Source organism: Vulpes lagopus, chromosome 10 (genome assembly GCF_018345385.1).
Source record: "Vulpes lagopus strain Blue_001 chromosome 10, ASM1834538v1, whole genome shotgun sequence".
Classification (NCBI taxonomy): domain Eukaryota; kingdom Metazoa; phylum Chordata; class Mammalia; order Carnivora; family Canidae; genus Vulpes; species Vulpes lagopus.
In genome coordinates this window covers 56534577-56546747 of record NC_054833.1, presented here as the reverse complement: position 1 = coordinate 56546747, position 12171 = coordinate 56534577, and the positions used below count along the sequence as shown (strand labels likewise).

The window sequence follows — 12171 nt, the reverse complement described above, 5'->3', positions numbered from 1 at the left end:
ATTTTTTAAAAAAGGGAAGAAAACAGTGCTGGGAAAGCTTTGATTTGTATATGACATAGAAGTTTGTTTTCCTCAGAAGATGCATATGCCACTTTTTTAATGGAAGTATTTCTTGTCCTAAATTGTAGAGTTTTGGGACATCTGGGCAGCTCGGTGGTTGAGCATCTGCCTTCAGCTCGGGGCATGATCCCCAGGTCCTGGGATCAAGTCCCACATCAGGCTCCCCATAGGGAGCCTGCTTCTCCCTCTGCCTGTGTCTCTGCCTCTCTCTGTGTCTCTCATGGATAAATAAATAAGGTCTTTAAAAAAAAAAAACAGTAAGTAATTTTGACTTTTTTCCGTGCTTTCTTTGCTTTCTGCATTTAGCAAAAGAGTGTATTCAGAAGAGTCTTCTGTTACTACGATTTTTGCCCATGGGAGTAAGTTCAAAAGAAAGCTGTGACAAGCTGGTGGCTGCAGTAGAAACAGATCACCTGCAGCCCTGCGACAGGTGCCCAAGGACGAGCTCTGTGGTGGAGGAGCATTTCCAGGCCTCGGAGTCTCCCGTGGACACGGGCACCCTTGCCGCAAGCAGTGGGGGTCCTAGCTCAGATGTGCCGCTGAAGCTGCTGCCCAGCGGTGGCCCCCCTGCCACTGAGGTTTCCTTTGCCACTGCCGAAGAGCCCTCTTCACCTTCCGCTCCTGCCCGGCGGCCTCCCTTCACCCGAGGGCGACTTCGACTGCTCTCCTTCCGGTCAGTGGAGGAGGCCAGGCCTGTGCCCACCGTGAAGGAGAAATACCCCGTGCTGAAGGATGTCCTGGACTTCATTAAGGACCAGTCCCTCTCTCATGAGAGGTGAGCTGGGCAGTGCCCTCCCCCCCTGGGCTAGTCAGGGGCTTCACGTTCATGCTGAGGGAGGGGTCAGGATTTGTTTTAGAACCTTCAAGATGAAGTTGGGTGATTCTTGTAAAGAAGTATTTTTTCACTGAAGGTTTGTACCTTATACTGTACATAAATTTTATCTCAGTAAGGTACTACTAGGATAAAAAAAGAAACATTTGTTTTGGAGGATGCCATTTACAAATGTGTCTTATTTTAATCCTGGGATAAATTTAGGATTTGAGATTTTCTGACAAAATATCTGTCAGCAGGCTTGCATCTCCAGAAGTATTGCATGTTTTAATTTCCTGCCTTAAGAATTAAAACTTTGTCTCTGTGGGGCAGTAAAAATATCACAGTTCCTTTTTAACTAATGAATTAGTTTGAGCTGTTGATATGAGCTGTCCCTGTTGATGCTGAGCGCTGAACATAGCAGACGGGTGCAGGACTGCCCTCCCAGGAGCAGCTCTGCGTTTCCGTGCTGCAATCGCAGGTTCACTCGGAGGCCCTGACCTGTCTTCTGTCTTCAGTGTCATAAAGGTTCTTGCCTTGAGGAAAGCTCAAGCTCAGAGCATCCTGGAAGTCCTGAGGATCATTCAGTACTGCACGGAGTCCCTGGGACGGCCTCATTGCTTCCACCCGCCGTGTATACTTTTCCTGATGGAGCTTCTCACCTGCCAGAAAGAGTTTACCAAGTAAGGATCAATTACAGGTCTGTCAGGAAAACAGGGCTCATTTCAGAGAAATCCTGACGATTGTCTTTAATTAGTGACTATTATTTCCACATAGGATGCAAATTTATGTTTTTGGCCAATTCTTTCATCCTAAGGAGAAATGGGTTCTATCCTTTTAGTAAATAAATACCAGAAATGTGTTTATTCCTCCTGGTGAGTTTATCAGCTTTATTTTACCAGACAGCGAGGATTGTGTTCCCTGGGTGCCCACACTTCTGAAAGCCGTGAGCTATGTAGAATTTTCTTTTACAGTAAGGACATTAATCTGAGTACCTCACAAGGTTGTTCTAATAGCCACTCTAACTATTTCCTGAGCATTGACTGCCCGGCACTGTTCTAGGTGATGCAGATGCAGCGGTGGACAAGGCAGACGAAATTCTTGTTCTAAGGGGCTTGTTCTGTTGAGGAAAGACAGATGATCAAAGAAATCCATCCATCCATAAAATATGCCCATCCCAGACATGTGGTGACTTAGTCTGGGTGGTCAGGGAGCAGGCTGGGAAGTCCCCCTGTGAACAAAGAGATGAATGACCAATGAGCTTAGAGGGTAGAGCACTGGAGGCAGAAGGAACCATGCCCCCGAGGTGGGGGCTTGTCCCCAGGAAGTGAACTAAAGCCGGTGTGCCTGTGTGAGGGGGGACAGCAGGAGACCAGCTCAGGAAATGAGTTGGGGCTCAGATGATGTAAGTCTTTGTAGGACAGGATTTCAGGTGTTTGGATTTTGTCCTGAGTTGTAGATGGGAGACCCCTGGGGAATCCTAAGCTCACAAGGAACATGCTGCATTTTACGTTTATGAAAGATGTTTCTGGCTACTCTATGGGAAAGTGTGGACGGAAGCAATGTAGTCGGGAAATGGCTCAGCCGGCCAGGCAGGAGGTGGGGGGCTCTGGACCCTGGAATAGTCCTGGAGATGGAGAGGAACAGGGGCACGCAGGATCTGCTTTGGAGGTAGAGTTGCCAGGATGCACGAAGGGTTGGGCATAGAGTGGAGATGGAAGGAACCGGGAAAAAGGAGCAGCTGGGTCTTGGCTGCAGTGGTTGTTGGATGGTGATGCATCTTACTGAGGGCAAGAGAATGGAAGGAACAGCTTGGTGTGTTAGGTTTAACCTGCTTCTTTCACATCCAAATCAAGGTTCCAGAGGACAGAGTTAAGGGTCTGAGGTTCTGGAGAGAAGCCAGGGTAGGGATAGAGTTTGCACACTGCGTGTAGCTGGTCTTTGCAGCCACGAGACTGGATGATCAGGACAGAGCACAGAGGTGGCCAGGAATGGGCCCAGGACTGAGCTGAGGGACACTTCTGTGTGCAGAGCTCAGGCAGAGGAAGAGGCCATCAAGAGCCAAAACCAGGGGCTGGAGGTGGGGCCAAGGCCAAGACAAGGAAATGCCAACGTATCAAATGCTGATGTAGGAGCTTGTGCCAGATAAGGACACACTGGGTTTGTCTGCGGTCCTCTGGGAGCCACGGGGCCGAGCGCCCAGCTGGACTGGCTTGAGTGGAAGATGGGGTGGGGGGGTGGAGGGGCAGACAACCACTTCAAGGACTCTGGCCTTAGGTGGAAGCAGAGGGAAAGGCAGAATTGCAGGGGCACCGCTGAGGGTTTTTGAGAGGTGTTAGCATGTGTTCACACGCTGGTGGGAAAGTCCTAGACTCACTGAGTGCAGGAAGAGGACACGGCTGGTTGCAGACGCAGAGGGTCAGTGTGGACGGGGCCAGGGCGACCATCTGGTGGCAGGAGCGGTGCGGCGCACGAAGAAGCAGGCCGGTTAGTGGGTTCAATGGCGCAGAGATGGGGCCTGTGTGGTCCTTCTGTTTTTTAAAAACAAAATAACATAGTCGTCAGTTAAAAAGGAAGGGTTGAGAGAAGTAGTGGTGGTTAATGGAGAGGCAGGAAGGCTGCCAACAGGGATGCACAGTGGGAAAGCCAGCCCGTGGGCCTGGCAGTTCGAGTGCTGCCCTGCGCCCCGTGGTCGTGAATGTATAGCGATGCTGGTCAGCCTGGCGGCCTCCTCCAGCAGCATGACGTTGCATACAACGGCAGGGTTTCTCAGGCCGGCCTTGGAGGGAGGAAGCAGTGGGGAGTGGGCACCTGTTAGGGCCAGGAGACCTCCACTGGCTACACTCAAGTTGGGATTTCAGAAGTCCTGCCATCACTGTGGGGACAAGGTCAAGGATGGGACGGCCTTTGGAATGGAGGAGGTCCCTGGAGGTGACCATGGATGTCTAAGTCTCCCGGGTGCCAAGGTCACAGGTGAGGGGAGAGTGGCAGGCCTGAGGGGCCTGGCTGAGTGAGCCGACGGGGTGGGTGGGTGTAGAGTAACAGGAATCCTTGCCTTCCCATATTACTGACGGCCTCGAGCTATCACTCCCTGAAGTTTGGTCCTTGTGCTCCTGCCTCCATGCCGCACTGTCAGCTCGCCGCTGCTTGGTCTGGCTTCACGTAAGGAGTAACGATCGTCAGCTCAGTGACGGCCCCGGAGTGATCAGTGCTTCCTTCTGCTTCCAGTTATTTCGCACACATGGAGGGCTGTGGTGCACGTCTGCGCAAAGAGATTCGAGACACTTACTACCAGTTTGTTCTGTTTTTGGTTAAAGCAGTTAAAGAATTTAGCAGCATGAATGACAGGTATGGTATAACTTTATCATTTCTACAGAAAACATCATTTCTATTCTTGCTGACTTTAAAAGAAATACATGTTCAGTGTTGAAAATGTGGAAAAACACAAAGTAAAAAAGACACCCCCTGGTGTTACCGTCTAGAGCCAGTTGGTCGCTTGGAGGCACTTGTACATTTGTTCCAGCCTTTCCCATGTGCTGTGTTGTTTTTCAGGGGGCCAGCCCTTGGTTTCCATGAGAATGTGTGGCCTGACCTGTACAGTTGCTCATGTTTCAGTGCAGTTTTAAGACAGGAATGAGAAGCCATCCCCCAGTCTTGTCCCTCATCAGTCTGCGCTGAATGAATGACCTGTGCTCGTTTGGGGCTGGCTCCTTGTCAGGATGTGATTCTTCCTCCCCGGCCTTGTCCAAAGGGTACCCTGAGACAGGCGTGGCCGGGCGGAAGCCTCACAGCGCACTTGCAGGACCCTTGCCAAACTGTCCTTTGAAGGGGGCTTGTGTGGGATGCGGGAATTTGAAAGGACGGCTGGCCCCTGTGCTCTCCGCTCACAGACACCCCAGGTTCTGACTGGAGTCCTGTGATGGGCAGCCTGGGTAATGCCCTGTTTCATGGGTCCCCTAGGTCGCTGCTGCCTGCCTTGTCCTGTGTGCAGACAGCCCTGCTCCACCTTCTGGATATGGGCTGGGAACCCGGTGATCTCGCTTTCTTTGTGGACATTGGGTTACCACACCTTCTCATGAAACTGTCACAAGAGAATATAAGCATCCACGACAGCGTGATCAGGTAAGAAGCCAGAACTGCAGCCTGCAGTTCCTGAGGCAGAGTGCTCAGAGTGTAGCTGCTGGCGTGATACTCCCTGGAGCACGTCCTGGCTCTGCTGACACCGAGTTGGGTGGCCCTGGGCCACTCGTTTGACCCTGCTGTGCCTCAGTTCCCTCTCCTTACACCTGGAGGTGATGGTGGAGGGTAGATGGCGATGCTTCTCAGTTGACAGCAGTGTCAGCTGCATGGAAGGGTCTGGAAGCTGGTGGAGGTGGGTCAAGAGGACCTGGACCCTCTGCGGTTTTGGAGCTTATTGAATTGGAGAATCTTTTTATTTTTTGATTACATGCATGTGGGATTTTAGCCTTTGTAACCTCTTGCACATCGTAAGGACTTAGGATGTGAGAAACAACAGTACGTGGATTTTTTTTCCTTCCCACTCTTTGTGTCTCTCCACCCTGCCCGAGTCTACCTCCCATCAGCCACTCGTGTACATAGAAGAGAGAACAGAACAGACGAAGGACAGCATGGGGAGGGGAAGTTAGTGAGTCAGCCTTGGTACAGGCTCCACTTTCTCAGACATTCTGGGAAGAGGAGCCAGAACTACCCTGACTTCTTATCCCAGAGACTGGCATCGCCCTCTGTGGGTGGATGTAGCTGGGGTGGCATATGAGCCCACGGGTGTGCCCAGAGTCCTGCCCACCCCCTGCGCCCTGGTCCCCCAGCACCCAGCTGGAGTGTGAGCAGGCCTGACCACAGTCTGTTCACACACCAGAATCAGCAATGTGTCTGTTGGTAAATGGTTTGCATTTGTGGTTCAGCAGATCCTTTTATATTTGAGGTTCTGGTTGCTAAAACAAACTAGAAACCGAAATTACAGAAATTCATGACTTTGCATCTAAAAGGAGCCTGTGAGATTACCTGTATGAAACTCCTTGTTTGCAATGAGGAGCCCTGAACCAGGGCTGAGTGCCATGTGAGGGCCAGGCAGCTGATAGGAGCGCCATTCCCTGGGGTGCCTGCCTCTCTCCTGCTGATCCACCAGAGCCACCTGGGCTGCAGCGCCAGCACATGGTAGCTTCACCACATGAGGCTGGCAAGGTCTGAGTCCTCATTCAGGGTCGTCTGCTCTGGAAGGGGCATTTCCCTTACTGCCCTGGGCTGTCAGCAGCCTGGACATCATGGGGCTTTGAAAAACCAGAGGTGCACGCCTTCTGCTTGGAAGTCTGAAAATGCTCCGTCATTAGACCTGTGGGACAGTGTGCCACCCAGCACCTGTGGGTTATTGGGAGAGGCATCCTGTTCTCTGCTTGTGTCCTTTCAGCCAGTGCAGTGAAGAAGATGAGCTCGCGGATGCCAAGCAGAATTCAGAATGGATGGATGAGTGTCAGGATGGCATGTTTGAGGCCTGGTATGAAAAAATAGCCCAGGAAGATCCAGAGAAGCAGAGGAAAGTAAGACCTCTTGACCGGAGTTTTCTGAAGTGATTGGCTGGGAGTTTGGAGAGGAGACTGCCCAGGGGAATGTCAGCAGACCATGTCCCAGAGGGCTCCCAGTGTTAGTTCACACCCTCGGGAGATGCTGTCACTGACTCTGCTCTGTGGCCTGGGGGTGAGAGGGGTTCCCTGAACCCTGGATTGACCAGATCCTAGGGAGACGACTCTGCTTTGTGGCCTGGGAGGGGAGGGAGGGGGTCCCTGAACCCAGATTGAGTGGATCCTAGGGAAACAACTCTGCTCTGTGGCCTGGGGTTGACCATATTCAGAGCACAGCTCCTTCCGGTAGAACTGGACTCAGAGCGTGGGCTTGTGCAGCCTGAGCATGACATAAAGTACCAGCTTATTAATTTACAGTGAGAGAAAGGATTGCCCAAGGGTTTGGGTTCTCGCGTCCTCGGGTAGCACGCTCCCCTTCCTGTGGGCGTAGGAGCGGGAGCCAGATCTTCATCACGGGCTGACTGCTGGGCGCAGAAGCAGCCATGTGCACTCGGAATTGGAATTCTGTTGTTCTGACGTGCACCAACCTGCCACATCAATCTTCATGTGAGATGTTGGTGTGTCAGAATATGTGATACCAAGTGGCTCCTGCCTCAGAGTCCTTCGTGTTTGTGGTGGTGCATGCCTGCTGTGTGCCATTACGGTGCTCACGTAGCACCTCTCTGGGGCTTGCATGGGGCACGCTGATGTGGCCTCTGTGACTTAGTGACTAATATCCCATCACTCTGGGCTGTAAAGAGAAATTGTACCGAGGCCTATGGCCACTCTCCAGTACAAACAGCTTGCTTGCTCTCCGAAAACTGCTCTGTCCCACCCAGTCCCCAAGCCAGAAGTCTGGATGTTCTTGACCTTGCCTTTCTTGACCCTGCGTCTGGTCCGTGCCCGAAGTGCCACACCATTTGGGCCTGCCCCCTGCACCGCTGTGTCTCCCCTGGTGCCGTGCGGCCCCTGCCCCATCACAGGGTACTCTGACAGCTGCTCCCGTGACCGGTCTCCGGGGCTGTGGCCTGGACTCCTTCAGTCCATCCTCCACTCAGCAAAGGAACTTTGAGAACACTCCGAGTGATCATGTACCACACCTGTCTCTTGGTCTCCTGCATTCTGCAGCCTGGTGCTGAGAGATGGCCAGTCTTTGGAACTGCTATCTGGCCTCTTGGTGCTTCCTGTAGAACTCAAATTTTGTTTGGCATGCCTGCCACCTGCCTCCCCACAGCAGATACCAGTCTATCTCTCGGGTCTCAACCAGGTCTTGCCCCATGACCTTTCCTGACAGTCTCTGGTGCCCTCTGCAGGGTTTCCTTGGCCCCTGACTTCATACATCAGAGCTGTTGTCACCCTCTGCGGTCCTCAAAGGGATTCCCCAGTAGACTCCAGGCTCCTCCCTCTCCTCACCCTCGCCCCTGGCTTCGTGGTAGATCTTAAGTACCTGTTGGAGGACGGCTTGATTGATAAGTCTTGGCCCCATCGGAAAGTCTGTGGGCTAATTGTGTGTATCTCTCCCTACAGATGCACATGTTCATTGCTCGCTACTGCGACCTGCTAAACGTGGACATCTCCTGTGATGGATGTGATGAGATTGCCCCCTGGCACCGCTACCGGTGTCTGCAGTGCAGTGACATGGATCTCTGCAAAACTTGCTTCCTAGGTGTGTGCCGCCCCCGAGCCAGTCATTGCTCTATTTTCTGTGACCTTATCATTTGTGTAACACCTGTTGTGTGAGATAGAAATACTGCTGGTGGTATGCCCTGACCCGTGGGCAGATAGGAGACTTATCTCCCTGAGTGAATGAGAAGCTCCATAGCTATTACCTGAGGTGCTTCTGTCTTCCCTCTTGCTGGGTGTAGGTACTCGGTGAACACACAACACCACTGAATGTACATTCAGCTGAGTTTCCGGAGCACAGTTTTTCTCTCTGAATCATGCGGAGTTTACAAGTAGATATACACACAAAAGCAGCCCTCAGAAATTCTTGACTATACCTGATGTACAGCAAATTGACAGTCTGAGCAGCCGTGTGCCTAGCCCCATCGTGCAAGCTACCGCCCTGTCCTGGGAGCACTTACAGTCTTAGCAGGGGCCTGGATGTCCTCGCACAGTGTACGTCCCAGGACAAGGGTGTGCATGCTGGGGTACAGGTGGGGTACAGGCCACACAAGTTCAGAAGTAGCCACAATCCCTGTTGCAGGGACAGCTTGGGAGGCAGCGGGAGGTACGATGTGACTCGGTCTCTGAAGAAAGTCAGAGCTGTGTGATGTGAAGACACAGAGTGAGTCCAGGCCCAGGAGTGAGCATCTGTGGTGTGTCAGTGTCTTTCCGGCTGAGTGATGGGCTGAGACAGGGGCTCCCAGACCTGGACCCTGGGGCAGTGGGGTGTTGACATCAGCAGACTTCTGCTGGAGGAAGGTGCTCCGGCCTTATGGGAGTGTCCTTTAGGGAGGCAGTCACAGCAGCGACAAGGGACTTAGTGCCTGGACCAGGTCCTCGGCAGTAGGAGCAGAAGTGGGTCAGCTGCCTGGAGTGGTGAGCGGGATGTGGTGGAGCTTGCTTGGACCACATAGGACATGGACAGTTTCTCACTCACTGGGTTTGAGGTTGTGGAGTCTGTGGTTCTGGAATGAAAAAGTGAGAGCAAAAACCTGGTCACTCCTCAGTGCTTGTTAACAGGAATACACAGCAGACACTTCGTGTTTGTCAGAGGAGGGGTCACATAGGAGACGGCTCACGGTGGGTACACGGACTTGTCTCTGTCAGGTGGTGGTCATGATGAGAACTGGTTGGGCTGTGTGGGGCTGTGTTAGGGGTCTATCCCTGGTACATGGCTGAGAAGTTCCGTCCTGGGAGCCCTGGGCAGAACAGTCTGGATCCGGAACATGCCTGTGGCCCCTCACATCCTGAGCAGGAACTTGGCAGAGTCCTGCTTCTGGATAGTCAGTGTTTGGAAACTAGCACTTCTGGAAGCCCTTAGCCCGATGACCTCATGCTGATGTTCTTTCCTCAGGTGGGGTGAAGCCCGAGGGCCATGGAGATGATCACGAGATGGTCAGCATGGAGTTTACCTGTGACCACTGCCAGGGTTTGATCATCGGCCGGAGGATGAACTGCAACGTGTGTGATGACTTCGATCTTTGCTATGGGTGCTACGCGGCAAAGAGATACTCCTACGGGTATGCCTGTGATGACCTCTGGCCACAGAGTGCCTTCTTTGTGTACTCCTTCGCCTTTTGTTTTCCTCAGTGATAAAAACCTTTTTACTATAACAGATTTAAAACACACCCACAAGTAAAGATGCTTGTACTCTGAATCCCCTTGTCGCCACTATGCAGATTCCACAGCTAGGCAGAGCTTGCTGTATGTGCTTAGCCTATTCCTTTTTTCCTTTATTACAGTATTTTAAAGCAATTCACAGACATTAGATCATTTCCTTCATATGCACTCCATATCCATCTCTGAAAATGAGTGTTTTCTCACATTACCAAAATGATATTATCACATTCTAAGCATTTCACAGTGAGGGCTCCTTGGCACCTGCTCTCCAGAGGCATTGTTTTGCCCGGGCAGGGATGGGGGCATGAGATCCTGAAGTGGCTTGTACAGTGTTTGTGTTGCTTCGTTGTTCTAGGCAAAGGGTGTTTAAACTTCAGTTACCACAGCCTTAGAGGTCACAGTGTCCAGTGCTGACCCTGAGCACTGCCTTCTTTTCGAGCCCTCACAAAGGCTTGTACGCCATGAGCATGTCTTGCCTTTGCAGCCACTTGCCCACCCACGGCGTCACAGCCCACCCGATGGTGACTATCCGGATCAGCGACCGGCAGAGGCTCATCCAGCCGTACATCCACAACTACGCCTGGCTGCTCTTTGCTGCCCTGGCTCTCTACAGCGCCCACCTGGCCAGTGCAGAGGACGTGGATGGTGAGAAGCTGAATCCCCAGGACCGTGGCAGTGCCAGCCTGCTGCGGAGCCAGTGCATGCAGCTTGTCGGGGACTGTCTGATGAAGGCTCACCAGGGAAAAGGTAATTGTTCCTCGTGCATAGGACCAGGACGACTCTCAGCTGCTTGGGTGGGAAGAGCCTTTGCAGAAGTGGAATTCTGTGCTTGGTGAGAGGCAGCCCGACCCACTTTCTACCCCAGGCAAGGGAGAAAGGGGCAGTTCTGAGTTCACCTGCTTCTGAGTTCAGTCCACATTCCTATGTGCGTTTGAGAAAAATGACATTAAAAATGCATTTAATTTCTCTAAAATATTCATGTGAAGATGTAAAAAAAAGTAGTAATTAAGACTCTTAATGTCTGTGGATGAAACACTTGATGTTTGAGCCTGCTTGGCTTAGCTTTGCTGAAGGAGTATTGTTTTGACCCAGGTGTGCAGATCTCCACGTAACTGCATTCTAGATGAGGGCCGTTTGTAGTTATAGTTGCTTGATTAATAAAATACCTGGCTGACTTTGACTTTACTGAGGGGCACTGAGGAGTACCTAATGTGCGTGTTCCACTTCTGAGGTGTTGGGAGTTCGAGGTTCCCTGTTCTGGTGTGAGGTAGGGACACCTGGTTAGGCAGCACGTGCACAGTGCTTCAGAGCTTGTCAGTGGGAGTGTAGACATCTGATTGTGTGGGGCTACTGTGCATTGTCATGTTAATGACCTTCTTTGTAGGCAGTCCTGTCTTGTCTTGATCTTCTGCTGTTAATCAAGTCTAGGCATGCCTCCTCAGGCTTTAGGTGCTTGATGTCAGGAGCCAATTAGATGTGGATAGCCAGGAAGGTTGGTGTTGGCGCTCTTCGGTTTGCTTTGTGGGGAACCCAGCCATCTTTCTCCATGCAGTGTAGAATGATGTATGGCATTTGCAGGAAATGACCTCACTGTAAAACTTCTAACCATTCCCTCATTTGCTCCCCATGCAGGTCTGAAAGCTCTAGCTCTCCTTGGTATATTGCCAGATGGTGAACCTAGTCCAGAAAGTCGGGCCCCACCTGTCACTGTGCCCACTCGCACGGCAGAGGAGGAGAGAGCTGTCTGGGACCCTGAGGACCCGCCACATAAAAGCCTTTCTATGTACTACAGTGTACGTCACAGTGTATTACTACACAGAAATCTCAGGCCGAAACGAGGAGCCACTTAGGGGTGGGGGCAGAGCAGAGAGGTTGAGGCACAGACTCTTGACCCAGACCCTGGGTTCCAGCCACTGCTCTTCCAGGTCCTGGGCACATTACCACAATCTGCTTCACTTTCCTGTCTGCGAAATGGGGTGAGAATAGTAGTACCCATCCCATAGGGTTATTCTGAGGATTTACACATATCACATCGCCAGTTAATGTGTGTACAGTGCTTAAAACAGTGTCTGTAGTACGTTCCATGTCAGTGCTAACTTCTCCTGTTACCTGCCTTCTGGTGGGAGTATAAGGAAGGAAGACTATGCACCTAAGGAGGTGAGTTCCTGGCTCATGGTGAATACCTCGTATGTGAAGCTGTTAGTATTTTAGAGAGAGAGAGAGGGTACGTGCGTGGCTGTGGGGCAGTGGAGAGGGAGACAGGATCTCAGACTCCATACCCATGCTTCATCTCCCGACTCTGAGATCATGACCTGAGCAGAAACCAAGAACCAGATCCTTAACCAGCTGAGCCGCCCAGCGGCCCTTGAAGCTATTTTTATAGTGAGCCAGTAGACCAGTAATACTAAGAGCTCTGCTTTCTGAATAGATATAGTGGTT

At 51.8% G+C, this 12171-nt stretch overlaps 1 protein-coding gene across 3 annotated transcripts in view; it reads left to right on the top strand.

Moving 5' to 3' along the window:
• Nucleotides 1–12171, top strand: part of ZZEF1 (zinc finger ZZ-type and EF-hand domain containing 1) — a 101392-nt gene that overhangs the window by 62648 nt on the left and 26573 nt on the right. For all 3 annotated transcript variants that reach the window (XM_041770433.1, XM_041770432.1, XM_041770434.1), the window contains 9 exons: nucleotides 367–835; nucleotides 1390–1554; nucleotides 4100–4219; nucleotides 4832–4993; nucleotides 6297–6426; nucleotides 7975–8113; nucleotides 9467–9632; nucleotides 10217–10479; nucleotides 11365–11525. In XM_041770433.1, the coding sequence (XP_041626367.1) occupies nucleotides 367–835; nucleotides 1390–1554; nucleotides 4100–4219; nucleotides 4832–4993; nucleotides 6297–6426; nucleotides 7975–8113; nucleotides 9467–9632; nucleotides 10217–10479; nucleotides 11365–11525 (1775 nt within the window). The remainder of the gene's footprint in view (nucleotides 1–366; nucleotides 836–1389; nucleotides 1555–4099; nucleotides 4220–4831; nucleotides 4994–6296; nucleotides 6427–7974; nucleotides 8114–9466; nucleotides 9633–10216; nucleotides 10480–11364; nucleotides 11526–12171) is intronic.